Source organism: Thrips palmi, unplaced genomic scaffold, assembly GCF_012932325.1.
Source record: "Thrips palmi isolate BJ-2018 unplaced genomic scaffold, TpBJ-2018v1 HiC_scaffold_1, whole genome shotgun sequence".
NCBI lineage: Eukaryota > Metazoa > Arthropoda > Insecta > Thysanoptera > Thripidae > Thrips > Thrips palmi.
In genome coordinates, this window is record NW_023144620.1 from 9,150,686 (window position 1) to 9,174,837 (window position 24,152).

The following is a 24,152-nucleotide window of genomic DNA, read 5'->3' on the forward strand; positions in this document are numbered from 1 at the left end:
CAAACGGAGCACAGGAGTGTTCGGCCCCAGTCGACACCTCAGCCTTCGACTGCACGCACCTGCCAGCTATTTGCAAATCAGTTGCAAAGGTGGCCAGCAGGTAGCAGCACTGGCGCCACAGGTGCATCATCACAACAACAGCAACAGTGCATCGTCGGCGTTGGCGGGGTTAGCTCTTACGTGTGCAAAAACCTTTAAGGAGTGTATGAAATCCTCCTGTACTTGACTTTCTGGAGCCGCACGACATCTGTACCATTCTGAGGGGTAAGTCGAAGTGTAAAGACTCGAATGTATTCTTTTCGGTCCGTTCGTTGATCAGTATGTTAATAGGTTATGTTAATACAGTTAGCACGTTTGTGCAGAAATCGCCACCCGGTGCATGATTTCGCTCATTGATGTTGGTTGATGACAACCATACAGACGGTACGGTAATAATTTTCTTTGTTTTTTGGTTGACTCTACGTGTTCTGATGCTGTACAGTACTTATTTATGAGAGACGAGCAGAAGATCTACTTGCCCATGATTTGAGGCCTGAGGCCAACAGTTTACTTGTTGTCACTTTTACCCAGCTAGTAAATTTTATTGCCCCTCATAATTTCATTAATTTTATTTTATTTCATTCGCGATGATAACGACTTAATTTTTTATTGAAGACCTGTTACCAGGTTTTCAAATGTTGTTGTTTCCTTTTCATTGAGAGCCTTACATCATTCAATGTATGATAAAGATGAATAGGCGGCCTTCTGTGAAGATTTCTGTCTGTGTGTTGATTAGATACAGTCCTTTTGGTTTCATTATGAAAGTCTGCACACTCAAGTTTATCTTCTCTTTTTTTGAACGGCTCAGTGGCAATCTGTTTTGTCATTTTTGATACCATGTTATTTGAAGCGGATTCTTGTGACTCATTTGGAGATCCAAGAAATGCAAAAGCACTTTCCAAATGCAATGTCTACAAGCTGGAAAGAAGAGACTCAGTTTGGTGGTGAATACGATGGTTTTGTCTCCACCCATCAGCTGTCTTTTCAACGGTACCTCTTTTACGAGTGCCAGCCTCAGTCTCCCTCTGGGTTTGCGTTCTTCTTACAAGGGTCGAGGAAAAGTGTATAGTGTAGCTCCATGACCTGTGAGCTATTGCCACCTCTCTGTTCTAACTTTCAAACTGGAAGTCTACTGTCGTTTCTTTTCCCTGCTCCCTCTCCCAAGTGCCCGGCCGGTCTGTCTGTCCGTCGCCACGCAGGCCCTGCTTTAGTGGCGCTCTCTCCCCTGCCCCCGCACCCAACCTCCCCCCTCTCCCCTGTGACTTGTTGGGGCTCGCGATCGTATGATGCGGTCCATGTCAGGCCGACCCAGGCCGCGGGCTAGAGGCACAGCCAGCTTTAGCCCGGCCCAGCCTGGTCAGCCTGGGTCAGCCCTGCAAACTGCCTCTCTCGCACCTGAACGGGACGCCCCATGAGTGCGAGAGAGACAGAGCGACGAAAACGACTCTCGGAATCAGTCTGCAGCCTGGTCACAGGGTCACGCTTGTGTAACAATGGCGATACGAGGCGGTGCCGCCCTGCCCCGCCAGCCGGGCGCGCCCCGCGCCCCGCGCGGCCTGGCGTGGCCCCACACGGGGCCATCCCGCACACTTCACATCGCGGAAGCCAGAGCAGCCAGGCAGCCAGGCAGCCAGGCAGGCAGCCAGGCAGTCAGCCAGGCAGTCAGCAAGTCGAGTTAAGAATCGCTGCGCAGCACAGCCTGCTGCCTGCCTGCTGGGGCGGGGCGGCCGGCAGAGGGAATTCCCCCGGAGGCCTGCCCGCCAGCTCTGCCTGCCCGCCTGCTGCCGGAAAATGATACGACACCAGAGATTCTGGCCATTCTGGCAGGACACGTCGCGATATGCCGCGGGGAAATGTGGCCGTGTTGTCCGCGGCACACAGTGTACAGTGTCCCAGTCCAGTCGCCCCGCGCACCGCGGCACCGCGTCGCTGGACTCTGGCCCAATCTTCATCTTGTCCCCCAACCAATGCCGCGGGTCCTTCGCGGTCGTGCGCAGCTCGTCTCTCTCGCACCCATGCGGGAGGCCCCACGAGTGAGAGAGAGACAGAGCGACGATGACGACTCATGGAATCAGTCTGCCTCGGCCTTCAGCCTTCGCAGGCGCGGATTCAGGGGAGGGGGTGAAGCAGCCTGGAAGGTAGGCAAGAAGCCTCACTTATCCTTGCAGGGAGGCAACTTTCGCGACATGGCCCCCCTGAACCCGCGTCTGGATCCGCTCCACAGTGGGCCAGAAGATTGGTAGAGGTGGCCAAAACTCTAGAAGCGTTTTGAGCTCCAGTGTCGGTAAACAGGACTCGAACCGAACGTGTGACCCCACCAATGAATTCCTCGTTCGGAGAGCAATCGATTGGTGGGGTCACACGTTCGATTCTGGTTCCTTAGCGACTCTGAAGCTCAAAACGCGTCTAGAGTTTTGGCCGCCTCCGCCGGTCTTCTGGCCCACTGTGCGCCCCCGCGCCTTGGCGCGTCGCTTCGCGACCCCCGTGGTGTATTGTTACACAGTTACTACAGTTACTACGCTCTGCGACGCCGGGATGAGACGACGGTTTTATGTTTACCGATAGCTCCGGATGGCTATCGACTTCCACAAGGCCAAGGCCTTGTGATAAATTTCTCTGACGTCAATTATAAAGTACGTATCGTCGATCTAAATTACGAACCGGCGCTGTAAGTTTCTGCCCGTGTAATTTCTGTTGCACATGGCCATGGCCCGTGAGGGTCTGAGCCGAAAGTGGCAAAGTCGGAGTTTCGCCGAACGCGACTTCACTGTACATTTTTTTCAAAATTATTTCTGCGTTTGCGATGCGGCCTGAGACAGTGGGTGGCAAACTCACTCGGTGGCAAAGCGCGGCCAAAGCGTCGCTGCAAATAGACCAATGAAGACGGATGAAAGGAGTCCTCGCTGGAGTCCTTAATGCGGCTGTGAATAACATTTTTTTTTCTGCCGCTTAGGCACGCCAATTGGGCCGTAAGGTCAAGGCGACTGGGGGTCAACAGCTCGGTGGCCGTACTTGTCGCACTTCTGCGTGCTCACTGGAAAAATTTGTCGTCAACCGCCTGTATGACATTTGCCTCCATTCAAAAATGATGACAGTTTCATTACAAATCAAAATTGCTACACTTATTGCGAGGGCATGTCGTGGGCTTATTGTGACGACAATGTCATCAACTGCTTTGGCGTGAACCGTTTCGTATCCTGTCGTCGCCAATTAATCTCCCCGCTGCAGTTGGAAGCGGCCGCTGGACGCGGCGAATAAAAGGGCTGCTTGTTTTGTGGAAAGGGGCCGGCCTTGCGTGCATTGCGCTCGGCGCCTGCAGGACTGATGCCGAGCCGTTTTCGTCGCTCCGTCTCCCTCGCACCCTTACGGGGCGCCCTATGAGTGCGAGGGAGACAGAGCGACGAAAACGACTCTCGGAGTCGGAATGTGCTGCATGCAAGTCGGTGGCCGGACACAGCCGGACAGACTCTGACAGGGCGGCGCGAGCGGCGCCCGTCGCGCGCCGTGGAAGAGAAGGGAAGATAGGAGGTCGCGTGTCGCGTGCGCGCCGTGCCGCCGTGCCGGTGTGCACTGCAGTCTCATTCCAAACAGCTCTCTCTCTCTCCCTCTCTCTCTCTCTCTCTCTCTCTCTCTCTCTCTCTTTTTTTTTCTCTCTCTCTCTCCCTCCCTCCCTCTCTCTCTCCCTCTCCTCTCTCTCTCTCTCTCTCTCTCTCTCTCTCTCTTTCTCTCTCTTTCTCTCTCTCTCTCTCTCTTTCTCTCTCTTTCTCTCTCTCTCCTCTCTCTCTCTCTCTCTCTCTCTCTCTCTCTCTCTCTCTCTCTCTCTCTCCCTCTCTCTCTCTCGCTCTCTCTCTCTCTCGCTCTCTCTCTCCTCTCTCTCTCTCTCTCTCTCTCTCCTCTCTCTCTCCTCTCTCTCTCTCTCTCTCTCCCTCTCTCTCTCCCACTCGTGGGGCGCTGCGGAGGGGTGCGAGAGAGACAGCGCGAGGCTAGTGACGCGTGGCGTGTCGAACGGATGCTGCCGCGTGGACCGGACGCGGCAAAAGCGGGCCAGAAAAGCGGAGGCAGCACTGCGCCAGCGCGGCAGCGCGGCACGGCCTGTTTATCCGCGGCTCCGATGAAGACAATAGCCCAATAGCGACGCAGGAACGCATTTCTGGTGTGGCGGCAAGCGCGGCGCGGCTCGCGGGCCGTTGGACCGTAGGACATTAGCCGGGTCGCCTTCCCATGACCCCCGTGGGCGTGGGCCCCCGTGGGCCCCGTGTGCTGGTTCAGTACAGTGGCGATGCAGGCGTATACAGGTAGCGCTCGCCGGGCGTCGAACTCGCGCCCCACCTCTCTCTCCCTCTCTCGCTCTCCCTCCCTCCGTCCTTCCGTCCCTCCCTTTCTCCGTCCCTCCCCCCGTCCCTCCCCCAAGCCCCCCCGTGTCGTACTCTTTGGGACCACGAAACGTGACCCCCTTGGCGGCACACTGTTGAAGGACGTAAGTACGTTCGCGGGTCGGGCGTACTTGGGTCACTCCTAGCGCGCCATGGTGCGCCATGGTGGTGGTGGTGTTGGCGTTATCGGCGGACCGGCCGCGTGGCGCGATAATCCGCCAACATCGCAGTTTGCCAATTTTGCGTGGCTCGCCCGCCCTCTCCACGTGAACGGCACGTGGGGGAGGGGGTTGCAGTAGAACGCAGAGCAGCAAGCTGCGGATGCTGCAGACAGAGTCCCGAACAGAGCGCGCTCTCTCTCTCGGCGGTGTTTCACACCTAAATTAACGCCTTCCAAAGAGGTGCTAGTTTGCCCCCATAACCCCTTCCCCGGAGAGAGACAGGGCGACGAAATCGCTCATCGCGTGGAACAAAAGTTCTCCCGCCGTTATTCAAACGCGGCGTGTATGCTATCCAAGGCAGCCAAGTCCTCTTGACACGCGGAGTGGCACATTTGTCGCCCTCTCTCGCCGCCTGGCTCACCGGAGCATTATGTCACGCAGACTGATTCAGAGAGTCGTTTTCGTCACTCTGTCTCTCTCGCACTCATGGGGCGTCCCGTATGGGTGCGAGAGAGACAGAGCGACGGAAACGACTCTCGGGAATCGGTCTACCGGCGTACGAAAGAGTGCTCAACGTGTCTGCTTGTTCATTTTTTTTTTTGCCATTGGCATGTCGACTTTTTCTGCGTTTCTATAATAAACACATCCCCTCTGGCCACGCTGCGTGTAAATAAATTTCTTTTTGCTGCTACTATTGAAACGGAGCGTGTATCCAAGGCTGCAGTGTACACAGTGAGCACCCATTTTCGGGCTATCGCTGCAACACAGGCCTGGGCTTTGCGAGTGTTTGCTGCTCCGCTTGTGTATCGTTTGCCATCGCTTCGCGTCGCTTTGTCCAACGATAACCTGGGCAATGTCACTCCGTATCTCGGCAGCGCTTGGAGCGGGAGCGGCAGTGCTTGGGGCGTATCGCATCCTCGAGTGCATCGGGCGCTGCCTGCCGAGTGTTGAAACGGTCAAGGGTTGGCGGCACTGCGGCACGCGCCGCGACCTGCCCTTCCTCGCCCTGTCCTTGTCGCACTCGTGCACTGTGAAAATTTGAGTCGTCACTTGATGACAATTTCAAGGCTAATTTTCCTTACAAGGATGTCATCAAGTCAATTTATGACATTGTTGTCACGCCCATGCAATAAGTATATGAGCTTTGATGAAAATGTCATCAATTTGTGACGAGATTGTCATCATTTCAAAGTGATGAAAATGCCATTCACGTTTTTGTCATAAAGTGACAACAAATTTTCACAGTGTGGTTCTCCGCGTCGCTTTCGCGAGCGCCCTTATCTGGCCTCTCTGTCTCCCAGGAGCCGTCCAGACACTCACTCGCTCGCTCTCTCACTCACTCGACACTCGAGCGGCTCTCCCTCAGATTTGTAATTTGTACCCGCAGATTAATGCCGAGGCCCTTGTTAAACGGCGGCCCGCCGCACTTTGGCCCTGTTACTGCGGCATGGCATACCTGTAGCGTGCCGTGCCGTACCTCCCTGTCACTGTCACTAGCCGGCCAGATATTAGATAAGCAAGCGGCCTGCCAAAAAACAATGGCGGCGCGGCCCGGCCGAATCATGCCGGCAATCGGTCCGCGGGGGTGGCGCTCGCGTGCTCGCCTGGGCTCCAGCCGACTCCGGCGGACTAGCTCCAGAGGCGCTACAGTGGGTCAGAAGACCGGCGCTGGCGGCCAAAACTCTAGACGCGTTTCGAGCTCCAGAGTCGTTAAACAGAACCCGAATCGAACGTGTGACGCCACCAATGGATTGCTCTCCTAACGAGGAATCCATTAGTGGGGTCACACGTTCGGTTGGAGTACCATTCAGCGACTCTGGAAGCTCAAAACGCGCGTCCGGGATTTCGACCGCCTCCACCGCACCGGTCTTCTGGCGCACTGTGCGGCGTGCTCCAGTGGCGTAACCGCCTTTGGCAAACCATGCGGCAGGAGCTATTGCACTTGCGCATGCACCATCATTTATAAGCAGCTCTCAACATCACTTCTCTTTTTTTCTGGCCGTGTGCAATGAACAAACGGTTACCAAGGAATGCTTCGTGAGCTGCAAAGAAAATGAAGGCATCGTCGCGTTGCTTCGTTTCACGAAGAAATTTTTCGTATTTGCGACGAAGGTTCTTTGCAATAGAAAGCCCTCGCGAAGGTGTGCGAAGCCCATCGTACAAGGCCTTCCCTTTCTTCGTATTTTCTTGGCAGACTTTTGACGGTGTGGCGGTGCGCGTGTCAGCGCCTCTGCGGCTCGGCGTGCCTGTTCGTCTGCCTTGTTTTGTTTGTCCGCCCCCGTCCAGCCTGTGATCCGCGGCCGGACTCAGTCCAGTGCAGCTCGGCCCGGCCCTTGCACCTTGCCTGCCTATCTAATCGGACCCCATTCTCGAGTGCCAAGCACGTATTGACGCTTTGGGGCTTTTCGGCGGCTGCGGCGGTGGCCCCTTGACGGGCACCTCAGCGCGCACCGCGGGGGTCGCCGCCCAACGGTCCGCGAAGCCCCTAAGCCCCCGGACGGGCGCCTCCCCCGCCGTCTCTCCTGCATGACCCCCTAGTACGCAGCGGCAGGCATGCCACGCCACGCCACGCCGCGAGTCAAGGAGGTTCATTGGGACGTGGCTTTGGAGAGGGCCCAAGGCAGTGTGCCGCATGCAGGCGAGGACGGCACGGCACGGCCCGGCACGGCACGGCACGGCCCCCTCGATGCCCGTTCCTCGCCGCCACGCGCTGTTTTCACTTGGCGCCTCCCCACGGCTGGCGGTGATGGTGGTGATGACCCAGGAAGGCGGAAGGACGCCTTTTAGGCTTCCCGTCACGCAGCCCCGTGTGGCGGGTCGGCCTACCTGGAGGGCGGCAGGCGCCTGGCGAGTAGGCAGTCCCGTCACGCAGCCCTGTGTGGCGGGTCGGCCTACCTGGAGGGCGGCAGGCGCCTGGCGAGTAGGCAGTCCCGTCACGCAGCCCTGTGTGGCGGGTCGGCCTACCTGGAGGGTGGCAGGCGCGTTCCCGTCACGCAGCCCTGTGTGGCGGGTCGGCCTACCTGGAGGGCGGCAGGCGCCTGGCGAGTAGGCAGTCCCGTCACGCAGCCCTGTGTGGCGGGTCGGCCTACCTGGAGGGCGGCAGGCGCCTGGCGAGTAGGCAGTCCCGTCACGCAGCCCCGTGTGGCGGGTCGGCCTACCTGGAGGGTGGCAGGCGCTCTGGCTGGTCGCCATGGAGCACGCTGTCGGCGTGTTGCATGCCGTGTGCGGGTTGTTGATTCTAGGTCAGGTGCGCTGAGTACACTTTATTCTATGCTGGGACACAAAAAAATCAACAACAACATCTCAAACACACCCAAAAAACCGTCGGGTAGAGCGTTCTCCTTCCCACCGCGCATAGTTTGGTACGATTCCAGAAGTGAGCGCGCTAGAGGGGAAGCAAAAACAATTTTTTCCAGCTTTGTCAACAAAGACAAGGAAGCAATGCAATGGCTGGCTGTACCTTTGGGTGTGCAGCGACTGTAGATCCACCCCTTTGGATTACTCTAACGTATCTTGCGGGCGTGGTCATCTCAAAGCATCTTCCAATGATCCTCCAGGGTTTCTCCATGTTTTCTCCAGTTTTTATCCAGGGTTTATCTAGGTTTTCTCCAGGGTTTCTCAAGGTCTCCTCCAGTTTTTCTTTTGGTTTTCTCCAGTTTTTCTCCAGGGTTCGGCCAGCAGCGCGGAAGGCCTGCCGGACACCTTGCTTGTCAGATGTGTGAGCGGCTTATTTTTTACTACCAGTGCGCCTGCTTCTCGGAGTGAGGAGGGCAACTGTGTGCGGGAAACCTGGAAACCTTCCGCGATGCATACACAAATTTGCGCTATTTTGTTGGACGAGTCCTTGGGTCGTCTTGGCTGGGCGTCGCAAGCAGGTTGGCTGGGCGTGAGAGTTTTGAGGTTGGGCCACTGGGCTGGGCGCGACCAGTGTTGTGTTGGCTGCCGGTCGGACTGGCCGCGTCTTGACCTACACTCACTCACACTCACACACACTCACACACACGCACACACACACGCACACGCTTGCACGCACACACACGCACACACACACTCACACACGCACACACACACACACACGTTGTCACAGCGATGTCCGTTCGTCGGGCGTCCGTTGAAAACTGTCGCGCTTGGCTTCCTCTCCGTTCTTCTCGCTTCTTGCGACTCTTTCAACTCAGATCCCCAATTAAACTCGCCTAGAAATGGCCAATTCAACCTTTCTAGCGCAGCCTATTTGGGATGCTGGAAATTCCGTGTGTTTATGCACGCAGGCTTGCCCGACCAGCTTTGACCAATGCGTCCATCCATGGTCGTGGGAGGCTGGGGGTTTTCCTGCGGATTTTATTGCTTCCTTGACGCCTTTTCTTCTTGACCGGCCACACAAACACAGGAAAACAAACAATTTTTTTGTAAGGACACGTATGGCGCCTCCAGGTCCTGCTCCTCTGCTCCTCGCAGACGGGCATGCTAGGTCGCTCCGTCAGCCACAAAGTGTTCGGTCCGTTTTGTGTTAGGGGAGGGGGGGGGACTCGACCGATTTTGATTTGATCGCAGTGGGCGGCGGAATAAAGTAGCGCAGTTTTCTATTTACGTCGAATTACGGCCGCTTTCCGTCCATTGGGCTGCGCAGTCCCACGAGTCCTCCCCACCCCCCACACACACACTCCACCCCGCGTCGCTCACGTGGATGTGATACGAACGTCGCCAAGGCTGCCTTTGCGTGTCGCGCATTATCTGCGGCCGGAAGAAAATCGGGGATTTTGAAGGGAATCATGGTTGGTGGTTCCCAGCACTGCTCTGGTCGCGCTGTCTCTCTCGCACCCACAGGGCGTACGGTGTGTGCGAGAGAGACGGAGCGGCAGCAGCCTGCTGTGGGGGTGGGTTGACTTTGGGGTGCCCATCCCGGTCGTCGTCACCTTGGCGGGCCTGCGCGCTTTGCCGCGCCGAGCGTGGCGGAAGCGTGCGCGGACACTGTGAGGACACGCGGCGCGACCCCGCGGCCGCGACGCGATGCACGCGGCATGGGCACGCGGCGCACGCGACCACCGCCTCGCTTTTGGCATGACTCTAGCCGCGGCCCGGCTGGGCTCTGTCGCCGCGTTGCTCGGCGCTACTCGGCCAGCCGGTGCGCACAGTGGGCCAGGAGACCGGCGCCGACGGCCAAAACTCTAGACGCGTTTTGAGCTCCAGAGTCGCTAAACAGGACTCGAACCGAGTGTCCCCTGACAAACTGAGGGCCAGGTCAACTCGGGGGTAACTCGGGGGTAACTCAGGGGTAACTCGGGGGTAACTCGGGGGTAACTCAAGGGGAAGTCGGGGGGAAGTCGGGGGGAACTCGGGGGGAAGTCGGGGGGAACTCGGGGGGAAGTCGGGGGGAACTCAGGGGCAAGTCGGGGGGAACTCGGGGGGAACTCGGGGGGAACTCAGGGGTAACTCGGGGGCAAGTCGGGGGGAACTTGATCGACTCGCCCAAACACTAGAAATACGCTCCAAACTAGCACCGTTGCCTTTGTCTCGTTGCCCCGATTCTAAAAGTGCCCCTACTTGCCCCTCTAGCTCAGCGGTTCCCAACCTTGGGGTCGCGACCCCAAATGGGGTCGCGAAAAAATTTTGAGGGGTCGCGGCGAGGTGGCTGGGGTCGCCTGGGGTCGCGGTGGTTTCCCGGCTGGCCCACACGCCGAGCACTGGCTGCTTAAATGCCGCAAAGTTGATCAAAACGGTCCCAAATGTGTGTAAAAGATCGTGTTTTGGGTCGACTTTAAGCATCCACTGCTTCTGATCCGAGGCGGTAAATCGCCCTCCCTCAACGGGCAATTGGCCTTTGGACCTTCCTTTTGCATGCCTTTGTTACGGAGTGCGATTATCTGCCTTAGTTTGGGAGCAGTTTTGCCGCAAAGTTGATCAAAACGGTCACAAATGTCTGAAAAATCGTGTTTTGGGCCGACTTTAAGCATCCACTGCGTCTGATCCGAGGCGGTAAATCGTCCTCCGTCAACGGGCAATTGGTCTTTAGACCTTCCTTTAGCATGCCTTTGTTACGGAGTGCGATTATTTGCCTTAGTTTGGGAGCAGTTTTGCCACAAAGTTGATCAAAACACGATTTTTCAGACATTTCTGACCGTTTTGATCAACTTTGCGGCAAAACTGCTCCCAAACTAAGGCAGATAATCGCACTCCGTAACAAAGGCATGCTAAAGAAAGGTCTAAAGACCAATTGCCCGTTGACGGAGGACGATTTACCGCCTCGGATCAGACGCAGTGGATGCTTAAAGTCGGCCCAAAACACGATTTTTCACAGACATTTGTGACTGTTTAGACCAACTTTGCGGCAGTACTGCTTCCAAACTGAGGCAGATAATTGCACTCCGTAACAAAGGCATGCAAAAGGAAGGTCCAAAGGCCAATTGCCCGTTGAGGGAGGGCGATTTACCGCCTCGGATCAGAAGCAGTGGATGCTTAAAGTCGACCCAAAACACGATCTTTTACACACATTTGTGACCGTTTTGATCAACTTTGCGGCATTTAAGCAGCCAGTGCTCGGCGTGTGGGCCAGCCGGGAAACCACCGCGACCCCAGGCGACCCCAGCCACCTCGCCGCGACCCCTCAAAATTTTTTCGCGACCCCATTTGGGGTCGCGACCCCAAGGTTGGGAACCGCTGAGCTAGAGGGGCAAGTAGGGGCACTTTTAGAATCGGGGCAACGAGACAAAGGCAACGGTGCTAGTTTGGAGCGTATTTCTAGTGTTTGGGCGAGTCGATCAAGTTCCCCCCGACTTGCCCCCGAGTTACCCCTGAGTTCCCCCCGACTTGCCCCCGAGTTCCCCCCGAGTTCCCCCCGAGTTCCCCCCGACTTGCCCCTGAGTTCCCCCCGACTTCCCCCCGAGTTCCCCCCGACTTCCCCCCGAGTTCCCCCCGAGTTCCCCCCGAGTTCCCCCCGAGTTCCCCTTGAGTTACCCCCGAGTTACCCCCGAGTTACCCCTGAGTTACCCCCGAGTTACCCCCGAGTTGACCTGGCCCTCAGTTTGTCAGGGGGTGTGACCCCACCAATGGATTCCTCGTTCGGAGAGCAATCCATTGGTGGGGTCACGCGTTGGGGTTGAGTCCCATTTAGAGACTCTGGAGCTCAAAACGCGTCCGGGATTTGGACCGCCTCCGCCGGTCTTCTGGCCCACTGTGCGGTGCAGTCCAAGACGCACGCCGGTGGCGCGGCTACGCCCTGCTGCGCCTTGCTGCGCGGCTGGCACCACGCGGCCGTGGCGGCGCGCGGCGGGGCGGCCGTCGCGGCCCCCGAGTGCCCCAGCCGGGCCGCGGCTACGCGGGGCTACGCGGGGCTACGCGGACGCAGAGCGGAGGGCCAGCCCGCCCCGCCAGCGCGCCAGTCAGACAGCCGCTGTCCGAGAGAAAGGAAGGGAAGCAGCCTGTCTCTTCGTCTGACAGCCAGCCGAGTGCTCTGTCGTGTGCGCGCTCGCGTGTGTGTGTGTGTCTCTGTGAGTGCACGTGTGTGTGTGGGCCGTCGCGTGTGCCTGTGTGTTAGTGTTATGGAGGTGGCCGCCGGCCACTGTGCACACCCCCTCGTGTTGTGATTGAGAGTGCACCAAGGTCACCATGACGGGGCTGGAGCTCATCCTCGTGCTGGTGGTGCTGGGATTTTTGTGGAACTCCAGGTAAACACTGCACCTACGCCCCCTTCCTGGGCATGAGCTGAGCTGTGAGCTCTGGTTTGTGTAATACGTACCCTCAAACAGTAGTATTGCACCGGCGAAAAGTTTTTCATTGCCCCATACATCTACATGAAATTAGCACCATCTATTCGTTGAAACCAATTGAATGCTACCCATAAAACACGTACGAACCGTTCCTTCGAGCCGCAGCCTCGTGTCAGAATTATCCTTCTTTCATCCCAGGCTGCTTGGCGTCTTCATCATGTGCCTTTTTTTCGCAATATCCTAATAATGTGTGCAAATCGTGCTGAATTCTGTCACGCATTGGACGATGAATTTGACCGGTTGGGCGTCTCTACAACGTGACTACACTGATGGTCCCATTAATGCCATGACAACTGATACTCGAAACATGGACCCGGTGCGACTGCTGTGATCCTACTTAATCCTGCGTAATCTGTCAACTCGCGAAATCTCCTCCATGGATAACTCTCATCTGGCCATGGACTCCTGCCCTGCAGGCGAGCCTGCAGGCTCATCTAGAAATAGTATCAATGTTGTGATTATGGTAAATACTTAAAAGACCAGTTAGGAAATTGTCACCAGCTTTACAGTTACAAAAATTTGTTCATTGGGATCTAGTGTCCGCTTGTGAACCAAGACGTTGCCTCCAGTGCCCTGTGGGTCTCGGTGAACCTTTGGCGGCTTGCAGTTGCTGCTTACAGCGTTGTTACGGGAAAATGAAGGTTCTGCTGAGCTTTAAAACAGCGTCGTCGTGGGAATTACTCTTGGGGTCGAATTGTTTGTTGACAATGTTCACGTGTCCATGTTTTCACTTTAAGATGATGAATGGGGCAGAGTATCCTTCAAATTGTGCACGTTTGGCAGGCAAATGTTTGCTGGTTGTTCACGTCTTCAACACGTTAGGAGGAGGGGGAGGGGGAACTCGTAGCAGTTCACCTACTCGCTAAAAATGCTTTGGGAATTTTTTTTATTTATTTATAAAAGAAATTTTTAATACCGACAAGGCACTTTTTTTTTGCACTCGCCATTCTAAGTGATGGAGGCCATAAAGAGGTGCCTTAAAAAAAAAGCTGCCCCCCCCAAAAAAAAACTTGTTTGTGGTGAAGGTGAAGATTAACTCTAAGCGAAATTTCGCTATTTCGCCTCAAGGCGATTCATCTATTCTCACCTCGGTGGTACTTAATGTTTTTTGTAATTAAAGAAACGGTGAGATTTTTCCCATAAACCACCGGAAGAAAAAAGTACGGAACAAGTCTGGTTAACAATTTAATCGCCGTACTCGTCAACTTCCGTACTTGTTTTTCGCACCGGTCTACGTGGCGTGGCACAAGTACACGGATATTACGCACTCTGCTCTTGCACATTTTCCGTAACGAAGTACGGAATTGTTTTGCAGTGAAGAAGCTGCATAAATCGTATCACCATCCGCGGAACAATAGTTCGTAAAAATGCAAAAACCCAGTGAAATTAATTCATCTTAGATTGCTGCAGTCTCTCGACTTTCTCAGTATCTAGCAGGGACTTTATTTCTTCCGCACGCACGCCTCTAGAACATCTTTGACTTAATTGGGTGAAGAAGGGGCTGATAAAGATTGCGAATGTCGTCTGGTATGTTTGCAGCTTATTTCCTCCTCGTTTTTTAAAGTGGTGACACACCTCAAAATCCAACCTTAAGGGTTCAAGGCTCGACTAAGTATAGACTGCCGATTTAATTGGCACCTAGCTCGAAAATGGTAATCTAATCAGCAGCTTACTGCAGTGTACTTAGTACACTCAAATTAGAGTTTATACCTGTAGCCATACTCTCCATAACAGTACAGTTGAATCGGTCAATGGGGACTCGTTCGAGTTTATAGAGTAGATTCGGAATGAGCCGGTCTCCAGTAAACGGAGGTGTGCGGTATTTTGTTCTTCTCTAAATCAACTACCGTGGATTCCCACTTGCAAGTCTCGGGTCAACTCTTTGTTTCACTCGTGGAACTGGTTTCGGTTTGGCTTTGTCGCGGGGCTGGCTGCGCTGCAGACTGATTCCGAGAGTCGTCGCTCTGTCTCTCTCGCACTCCTGGGGCATTCCGTATATATCGATATATCGATATCGATATATATCGATATATCGATGCGAGAGAGACAGAGCGAATAGGGCCCGTGCAGGTCGAGGATCTCGAAACGGTGCTGTTAAACGACGCATAACGTTCCCTTCCGTGCTGGTGGGAAAGCAGCGCGAAGTTCAAATTTGGTTCTCGCGTTTTCGCGTTTTGAGAAGTGACTGGAATTCATCCAACCTTTTACATTGTCGAAATTAAATTAAATAAAAATTTCCGACTCGTGTTGAGAGCTTTTGTGGCATACTCGTATCGGGAAAAGCAGAAAAAGGCTGTTTCGTTTGCCCACCAGCAGCGACGGGTGCGCGGAGTTAACATGGCGTCGACCTAGCAGACATCTTAGTCAACCTAACCTGCACTATCTTGACAAGTTCACTTATTTTGCTTAAGGTTCGGCGTAATCGACTACAGTTTCCTTCTCCAATTATCGTGAACCGACACCGCAACCTGCCGCGATCCTTAGCCACTTTGTTTAAAACCGGTAAAAAATAAAATACAACAAACAGGCACCCCCAGCTGGGTCCCAGTTTGAAGGCTCGCGCGGAAATGCCCACCAGGAGTTTTTGTTCTTCCTCCAGCGGTGCACGGGCCCTATCAGTCTGCTGGCTTTCGGCGCAGCGCTGCTAGCGCGCGCTTGGGCCCCAAGTACCCCTCCAGACTAGAGATGTGCGCTGACCGGTCACGACGCCGCCGCCGTCGAAGGCAGCCGCGCCGCCGCCGCCGGTCGAATCGGTCGGCGTAATCGGCGTGAGTGAAACGTTTGTTGCTGAAGGTCTCAGATCACAAAATACCTCGAAAAACTGAAGTTTTGTTGAGCTAAACACGTTTTCCTGGCAAAAATTTGCTGTCCCAACTTCGCCTTACCTTCCCCACCCCTCTCTCCGCCTTGGCGACGTAGTTGATTAAGATGCCGAAAATCAAACACCCAGAAAGTAAATGGTCTATTACGTATTTAACTTATGTATTTGTTAATAACTTGCTCTATTTGCGCACTTATATCATTTTTGACATGTGATTGACTAAATTTTAAGACCCAATGGTTAGTAAAATCAAAATTTTATTCACGCCGAATACGCCGATTACGCCGCCGCCGCCGGCCTTAAATTGGCCAAGCGCCGCCGCCGACCAAACTGGGGTCGGCGCACACGTCTACTCCAGACACACCTCCAGGCCTCCACACCGGTAGCAGCGAGTTGCAGCGGCAGCCGACCGGGAGAAAAGAATGACGTCACTGGGACCGGCGAGACGAGACGAGACGGGGCGGGGCATGGCGGGGTGGAAGGACAAGGGACGCACCGAGCTTTGAGTTGCTCGGCGCTGATTAGGACCGGCCGAGCAGGCTGTCGCTCTGTCTCTCTCGCACCCCCAGGGACGCCGCTCGAGTGCGAGGGAGACAGGAAGCGCCGCCGCTGGGACGCAGCGGACGCAGCGGACGCAGCCCGCGTGGTATTGCCATGGCATTGCCATGGCATGGCGGGCCGCGGGACGTGCGGCTCAAAGTCCGGCCGCGTGTATGGCTGTATGGCACATCGGAATCACACGGGAGCAGCCTGAGAGCCATGATGAGAGCAGGGCCCGGCCAGGGCCGGCCAGGGCCGGCCAGGGCCAGCTCGCATGATGCAGTGGTGTCGCCTTGGCTGACCCGCGGGCACACTGTCAAAATTTGTCGTCACGACGTTTCAATCACTTTGAAACTTGATGACGTTTCATGGCTGAAACGGATCCTGGTTTTCCGAGGCAAAGACATGGGGTGGTTCGAGGGAAAACCAGGAACCTTGCCGTGTTTAAGCATGGCTTTGTTGTCAAGTGACATTTGAAATTTTGGCAGTGCAGGACTGTGTGGCTTTCTTCGCGGTCCTCGCTCTGCGGGCCTTCCTTTTCGACAAACACTGGCGCTGGGCACACACTCCCGTGAGGCCTGCCTTTGTTCCTCTTCCTTGTCGCGCTGTGCAGGACTCTGCGCGCCGGGGCTTCTTGGTTTCGGAAGACGAGCATCGGCTGGAGCTAAAGTGTGACCCTCGCAGACGGGAAAGCAGTGTAATGAGTTACGCCCCCGTCGGCCGCCGCCAGCAGCGTGTCTCTTGTCTCTCTCGCACTCCTGATGAATGCCCCGTGAGTGCGAGAGAGACAGAGCACCGCTCGGAATCAGCCTGCGGGCCGCCACCCACTAATGGAGCGAGCGCCATGCGTTGCCCGGCCATGCCGAGTGAATTTGGCCGTCTTTGGCGTGGCGCGGCGCAGTGGGCCAGATGACCAGTGGAGGCGGTCAAAATCCCGGACGCGTTTTGAGCTCCAGAGTCACCAAATGGGACTCGAACCGAACGTTTGACCCCACCAATGGATTGCTCTCCGAACGAGGAATCCATAGGTGGGGTCACACGCTCGGTTCGAGTCCCACTAAGCGACTCTGGAGCTCGAAACGCGTCCGGGATTTTGACCGCCTCCACCGGTCTTCTGGCCCACTGCGGCGCGCTTCTAGCGGCTTGGCGCCGCCGTTTAGCCACGTTCAGTGCCTCGTTGCCTTTTCCAAAGGGGGAGGGGAGGGGAGGGGGCTGATCGACAGACGCATTTTGGCAGGCGTCCAGATCCGCATGGCACGGCCGGGATGGCCGCATGTCTTGGCCGCACGGCGCGATGCGTCGGTACACTGGTACACCTGCACCAGGCAAAAGCGGACTGCCATTTTGTTTCGTGATCTTGATTGGCCTGTGGGATTTTGCGACACTTTATGGTCTGGACTTGGTGAGAGAGTCGAGGATGGCTGAAATTGCCTTGTCCAGCGCGCACTGTACGGACCTTTGATTTGCGACTTTGTTTTTCGAGTGTCGTGTTATCAATTATGCATCCGATGATGTCCGTCGAGGCGTCCCGGTCGGTGGCACGTGTCGGACTTCGCATCGCAAGCGAGCCAGGTGCCAGGGTAGGCAACCTAGGCAAGCCAAGTAACCCACCCCCCAAATGGCTGACCATCAATTGTGGTCCAACCTCTCAAGTTCAAGTTCAAATTCGAGTTCAACCTATCTTGGCAACCCGACGGCACCGGTTCTCCTTTCCCACAGGCCGGCTGCGGGCTGGGGCAACCACAATGACTGCTTATTTGTATTTTAATTGTATCTGCAAACTGTGATGTCATTACTCGTCTGCCGGAGGAGTGGGTTTGACGTCATATACTTTCCAGATACGATTTTTTCTGAACAGGGGCCTAGAGGCCTGCTAAGCAACGGCCTCCTAACAAGCTCTGTCCAGCCGGCAAATGGGGCTGTTAAGATCCAGGGTCGCCGATAGCACTGCCCCCTGTCTGGAAATGTAACTTGTTCGCTCACTTTTTGCATATTCTAATTGTTTCTGTTGGTATTATTGGAACACCCAATTCCCAGGTTGTGCGTGAAGCTCCCGTTTCTTTTACCTGACCACGCTGGTGGCGTACGTCACTGCATCTCTCTCGCGACGTCTTGGTCCGCTTTTCATTCATTTTCGTTCGTGACATTCATTCGGATGGATGCATATCCGAAGGACAATGAAACGCTCACCGTGATTTGATGCCAATGTGACCGCTCCAAGGGGAAATAACTCCAGCCAAATTGTACATCGAAATTCATCAAACATGTAAAAGTCACTGAAGTTCATGAAAATTCATCGAAACTTGACTGAAATTCGACTGAAATTGATTGCATTTGTACACCGAAATGCACAGTGATTTCCCCTTGGACCGCTTTTAGTGAAAATTGAGACGGTTCGCTGATTGCTGGCCTGTCTCCTCACGGACCCGTGCTTGTTGCAGTGTCGCCCGGGCCATGGTGGATGTGCTGACGGCGCGCGTGCAGGACATGTACTCGACCTACGTCCCCAGGGGCGCGGCGCACGCCCCCGCGCCCCCGCAGCCCATGACGGTGGCCGGTGGCGCCGCCATCCAGGATGACGGCATCACGGGCATCGCCATGAAGAGGATGGCGTCCTACCAGCGCAGCCAGCGCCGACTCGCCAACCAGGAGCTCACGAAGCAGGTAAGCTCGCTGCCAATTGGCCCATCCCTCGGCGCCTAGATCGCCGCCTAAAATGTAGGCAGGCGCAAAGCCAGACTTTGCCTTGCCCCCGTATCTCAGTGCGCCAGAAGACCGGTGGAGGCGGTCAGAATCCCGGATGGGTTTTGACCGCGGCGCGTGAGTCCGACTGGCTGTTTAAAGTCTTGACTTGTCTCCGCGTGAAACAGAGTTTGATATGAAAGTGGGTTCGTCTGCTTCGTCCAACAGATTAGCGACAAGCGGCTCTTCCTGCTCAAGGACACGCCCTGGGACGTCCTGCACGAGAACTTGCGGCGCCCCCTCATGGGGCTGGCCTGCAACGCGTGCAACGCCGACACGCGGGTGAGTACTTCCCTCTGCTCCCCTGTGCTTCCCTCTGCCCCCTTGTACTTCCCTCTACTCCCCTGTGCTTCCCTCTGCCCCCTTGTACTTCCCCCTGCCCCTTTGTACTTCCCTCTGCCCCCTTGTACTTCCCTCTGCCCCCTTGTACTTCCCTCTGCTCCCTTGTACTTTCCTCTCGCTCCCTGCGGGTCGGGGCCCTTGGCCCTGGGCCCTTACTTTGGGTCGTCTGGGCGCGGTGTGTATTAGCGGAAAAGGAGAATGGGAGGGAGGCCAGGTGGCTAGAGACGGGGGAGGGGAGGGAAACTATTTTTACCCCCAACACTGAAGTAGGACAGTGCAACACAAACATGGAGGAGGTAGACGAGTGGCATGGCTCTTTCAGCAAGTGTTGTGAGGTTGATTTGGTTTGATACAGGCCGTGTTATTTGGTCTGCACTGTGTAAGTAACCGCTTTTTTGTGTCGTGTTTCAGGCGCAGGCTAGGGATGTACAGGACAAGTCAGTCAGTTTGCGCAACATCCTTCAAGAAGAGTTTTCGTCAAACACCTCATTCCTATCACAAACCTTCAAACACTTAGCTCAAGTTTACAATGTGCGCAAGTTTGATTATCCTACCATAAATGAATCTGTAAGTTTTTTTCTTTCAATCTTATTCTCTGGGGGCTCTGATTTTTCTTGTTAATCACTTCTGTTAAGTCCACATTCAATTTGACTGTGCAGGTTTTGAAAGATGAACGTCTTAGGGAAGCTATCGCCCACACAGCAAGGGACCAATGCAATCAGAGAGGAGAAACAAGTGAAGAAGCTCTTGAAAAACTGGTCCGTAGTCATGAAGTCCGTGCAAAGCGCCTTTTGGATGAAATGCGGTCTAAGCTGTCAGATCTTTTGCTCAGGTAAGTTAATTATTAAAGTGCATTTTTATTTAGAATGGTTTACTCCTTCCCTAACACTCCTTCATCTCATCTTGTATTTTGTTTTTTCTATTTTTATCTACAGGTTTACATCTTGGGTTCTCTTGAAGTTGCTGCCTTGTTTTTTAACTTCAGTAGTGGTTCATCCCAGCCAAGTAGAAATGCTACAAAAGGCTGGGCGAAGCGGTTTACCTGTTATTTTCCTACCTCTGCACCGTTCGCACCTGGACTATATCCTTGTTACTTTCATCCTCTTAAACATTGATGTGAAATCTCCAATGGTGGCAGCTGGTGACAATCTCAAAATTCCAGTCTTTGGGTAATGTATTTTACATATCTTAAATCTTCCATCAAAGCCGTCTAATTTTTATGCGCCTATTTATATGTGTGTTCATTTATTTTGCAGTGGCCTTCTTCGAGGCTTGGGTGCTTTCTTCATCAAGAGACGAATGGATCCTGTGGCAGGGCGCCGGGATACTGTTTATCGTGCTGTCCTTCACACTTACATGATGCACTCCCTTCGTGCTGGCCATAATTTGGAATTTTTTGCAGAGGGTGGACGCACTCGTACTGGAAAAGCTTGTATGCCTAAAGGTATTTGCTATGCAACATTTTTCTTGCACTCTGAATATTTCTATAAAATAAGTGTTCCACATTCTTATTCAAGTAAAATGATTTCAGGAGGGCTTCTTAGTGTTATTGTGGATGCTTACATGGATGGCACTGTTCAAGATGCTTTATTGGTCCCTGTAAGTCTTAATTATGAAAAACTTGTGGATGGTAATTTCACAAGAGAGCAGATGGGTCAACCAAAACAAATGGAATCATTTACTTCCGCTATTAGAGGAATATGGAAAACCTTGACTTCAAACTATGGTTCTTGCCGCATTGACTTTAATCAACCGTTCTCGCTTCAGGTAAAATATGTGAAACATTTATAAATATTTTTCTCAGTATGTAAAATTTTTGAAGCAAACTTATTTTTTGGAACGTAATCTAGGACATGATCAAGTCGTTCCAACAATCTCAAATCTCACATTTGAGAAGAAATGTGCTTGAAGATGATGAGGAAGACGTCCAAAGACCAAAGAAGCATGAAAAAAAAATCCTTCAGTCCACACCCTCTAGCTCCTCCTTGTATGGGACAGATGTGGTGGTAGAGGAGCACAGGCAACTGGTAGAGAGCATTGCTAGGCATGTGATCCATGGTAAGCAAACAACCTCATCTTGAAGTGTCTTCCTATTTCAAACTGTTAATTTTTTTCTATATACCTATTTAAAAAATTTAATTTACAGATTGCACTAAGTCTACAGCAGTCATGACCACCAACATTGTTTCATTTTTACTGCTTTCCTCATTCCGTGATGGTGCTTCAATTGATGAAATTGCAATTGCACTGGATTCCCTAAGAAGGGAATTAGAATGGGCTGGTCGTGATTGTGGATTTACTGGAAATTCTTTGGATGTTATCAACTATGCTGTAAGCTTTATTTTAAAAACTACTTTTCTCAAATATTTGACTTGAAATTTTGCTTGTTACATGTGCCTTTTAAAACATGTTTTTGTTGGTTTAAGGCTGAGCTGCTGGGTGAAGGTCTAGTGAAACGTGAGAGGCACAACATAAATGGAGAGGAGAAATTAATTGTCAAACCTGTCACAACTCTCCCCAATGTAATAGAGCTCTCATATTACAGCAATGGTCTGTTATCTCATTTTGCTGTTGAAGCTGCTTTAGGTCAGTGGAAGACACCTAATTAAACCGTATGATTAAAAAAAAACATGAAGTGCAAAGTATTGCTCACTTGTTTTTATTTTCACAGCCACTGCACTTATTTCTCTTATTGGATATAACCCTGTTGATTCCTCTCAACCCTCTGAGTCAGTGAAATTTACCTTGAAAGAAATTATGGAGCACTCAAAAGCAGTCTGTGATATTCTTCAATTAGAATTTATTTTTGCCAAGCCTTGTCAAAATCTTGACTCTGTTATTAATGATGCTCTTCAAAGCCTGGTAGAAAATGACATTCTAGAGCAAGTACAGGTCAGTAAACTAATATATCAAAGTTAAAATGAATACAAATATTAATTTGCTTTATTAGTAAAATTCATTCTTTTCTTCCCTAACAGGAGATGCTCACTGAAGAACAAGAATGGAGTAACCGTTATGCCAAAAATATAGACCAGGACAGTGATGAAGATTTTGAAGAAAGCTCAGGCCCTGAGTATCGGGTAAGTTGTTGGTCTACCTTACCTTTTTACTGAAACACATTCATACACTAGCTGTCTTCCTACAATTTCCTGTAAACTTGTTCCATCAGGTTAATTTAAAAAATAAGGAAGCTATGAATAGATTGCTCGGCCGCCAAAGCCTTATTCAGCCTTTGATAGACACTTACATTGTAACAGCAATGTCCTTGAGGTTCCTTGTTGAAAAAGAACTCACAGAGAGGGATCTCATGAAAAAGATATTGGGTGAAGTACAATCACATCTGGACGAAGGGTTTGTTAAATGTGGTAAGTTGATAGTTCACTCACCAGAATTCATTCATGCTTTACTTAAGCAAGACAATCTCTCATTGTTGTACTTACTTTTCTTTTCAGCGGAGAGCGTTTCAACAGACACTATTAAAAATGCTCTGAAACTGTTAGAGCGCTGGGACATAGTGGAATGTCACACCCAAGATCGTGTCAAGTTGTACTATTTAAGTTCCAAGTTTGACAACATAGACAGTTTATTAGAGGTTGTCAACTTTATTGGAGAATTCAAAATTGACTTTCATAGGGATGATTCGTGACTGGTTACTCCATAATTAATATGTGTTGATTAGTTCATTTTTTTCTTTTTCTTTAAATATTAAGACTGTGTTGCTGTATTCGAAAATGTACACTTCTTTCTCTGTGCACTGTCCGTTTCTAGAAAGCAACAATGATCATTTAACTTATTGTTCTCTGAAGGCTTTACTAGACTAAGTTATGACTAGAAGAAAGAAGCCACATGTTTGTGAAGTATTTCCAGTTTTATTTAAATTCTTTTTGTTTGCACCCACCCCCTCTTTAAAAAAAAACAAAGAAAAACATGTGTTGTTCTTGAAAAGGGTTGCTCATATCTCAAATATGTTGGGTCTACTGTATCTTAGTTATGTAGTGTACTTCAAAGACAATATACTGCAGGGTAGTACTAGAGCTCTTGAATTTTGGTGAGAGTACATAATCAGCACAATCCAAACATAATTGATATACACCTGCTCCTTTCTTTGATAGAGATGGGAATAGTGTTTATATAGGGAGATTGTCTGAGGAGGCAAATGAAAATTTCTTCTTTAATTTAGGATGTTATTTTCTAGTCCATCATGAAGTGGAGTGTGAACTGAATGTTTTGACTAAGTTTAAATGTGTGTGAATGTTAAATGGTGTCTGATATTTTATATTTGTTTTCCATGATTGTGAGATACTTGGCCACACTATCTAAAATATTTTGATGAAATGAAAGGGATAGATTTTAAGATAAATAAGCTCAATGGTCTTTAATTTATTTATACTTGTTTACTTCAATTCATGTTATTAGGATTGAGCTGTGACACTATGAAACCAATTCTTAAAGTTATGATGAGCTGCTGCAGTGCTGCTGTGTATGATTTTATTATTATTAATGAAAGCAAAATTAGGGCAGTCGGACAGTGATACAATGACTTCAATAAACAAAACGCCTGCCAGTTCAAGACATATGTTCTGAGAAACTAGCCTAATCATAGTAATTTCTTTCGTATGGCAACTTTTGATATACTTAACCTGGATTTAATGATTTTCTTCTCTTGGATTTCCATGTTGTAGTACCAAAGCAGTAGTGCATACTGCTAAGATAATCATGTATTTTATTTTTTGCAGAAGAGCCTTAATTTCAAACTATTTCTCTGACTTTCTGAAAGTGTTCAGATGATGTGCTCTGTGCATTGCAATTCATTCACTTCTTTTCTAAACCCATAAACATTTTCTTTCATTGTGAGCATTTAAATTTTGTGGAGCATTAGTTATTTTCTACATTCCATTGGTTTAGATCCCTAGGTCATGTCTGTGCACTAATCTAAGGTGGATAGCCTGCAATTGCTGTGAACTTTTCCTGCACCAGAGCCAAGCCATGCCGGGGGACAGTTTTAAGCTCTCTTAATGTTGTTGGGTTGATCATGTAATCACCAAACCTATTTGTACCACATATATTTTCCCTCTTGTACCAAATCTATAATGTACTGATGAATGTAATATATTTTTGTACCTCATCCTCTCAAATACACTCTTCAATGTGAAAGGTTCTTATGTTACACAAGTACCTGTCAACGTATGGGGCCAAGCTAGCAGCCCGAGTTTCAAAAAAGTGCTCTTTTCTATGTTTTGACTGTTAGGTATAGGACTATTATACTGACAATTATCAAATGTTCTGTATGTTGAATGTTTCTTATCAGCCAAATGTGTTGTCCTTGACAATGTAACCTTCAACATGACTTCAATAAATAATAATTATGAAA

General features: G+C 51.7%; 1 protein-coding gene across 2 annotated transcripts; it reads left to right on the top strand.

The window, feature by feature from the left end:
* The first annotated feature begins 24 nt into the window (after positions 1-24).
* Positions 25-24,152, top strand: LOC117654073 (glycerol-3-phosphate acyltransferase 1, mitochondrial). 2 transcript variants are annotated; one of them, XM_034400242.1, is made up of 15 exons: positions 25-264; positions 18,139-18,361; positions 18,608-18,721; positions 19,193-19,348; positions 19,441-19,613; positions 19,717-19,950; positions 20,038-20,225; positions 20,313-20,548; positions 20,632-20,839; positions 20,928-21,112; positions 21,208-21,367; positions 21,453-21,673; positions 21,760-21,861; positions 21,951-22,146; positions 22,234-24,152. In XM_034400242.1, the coding sequence occupies exons 2-15, from the start codon at positions 18,152-18,154 to the stop codon at positions 22,425-22,427; spliced, it is 2,577 nt and encodes an 858-aa protein (XP_034256133.1). In that variant the 5' UTR covers positions 25-264; positions 18,139-18,151; the 3' UTR covers positions 22,428-24,152. The 2 variants fall into 2 exon arrangements, with proteins under 2 accessions (XP_034256133.1, XP_034256123.1); XM_034400232.1 differs by lacking the exon at positions 25-264 and adding an exon at positions 12,176-12,234.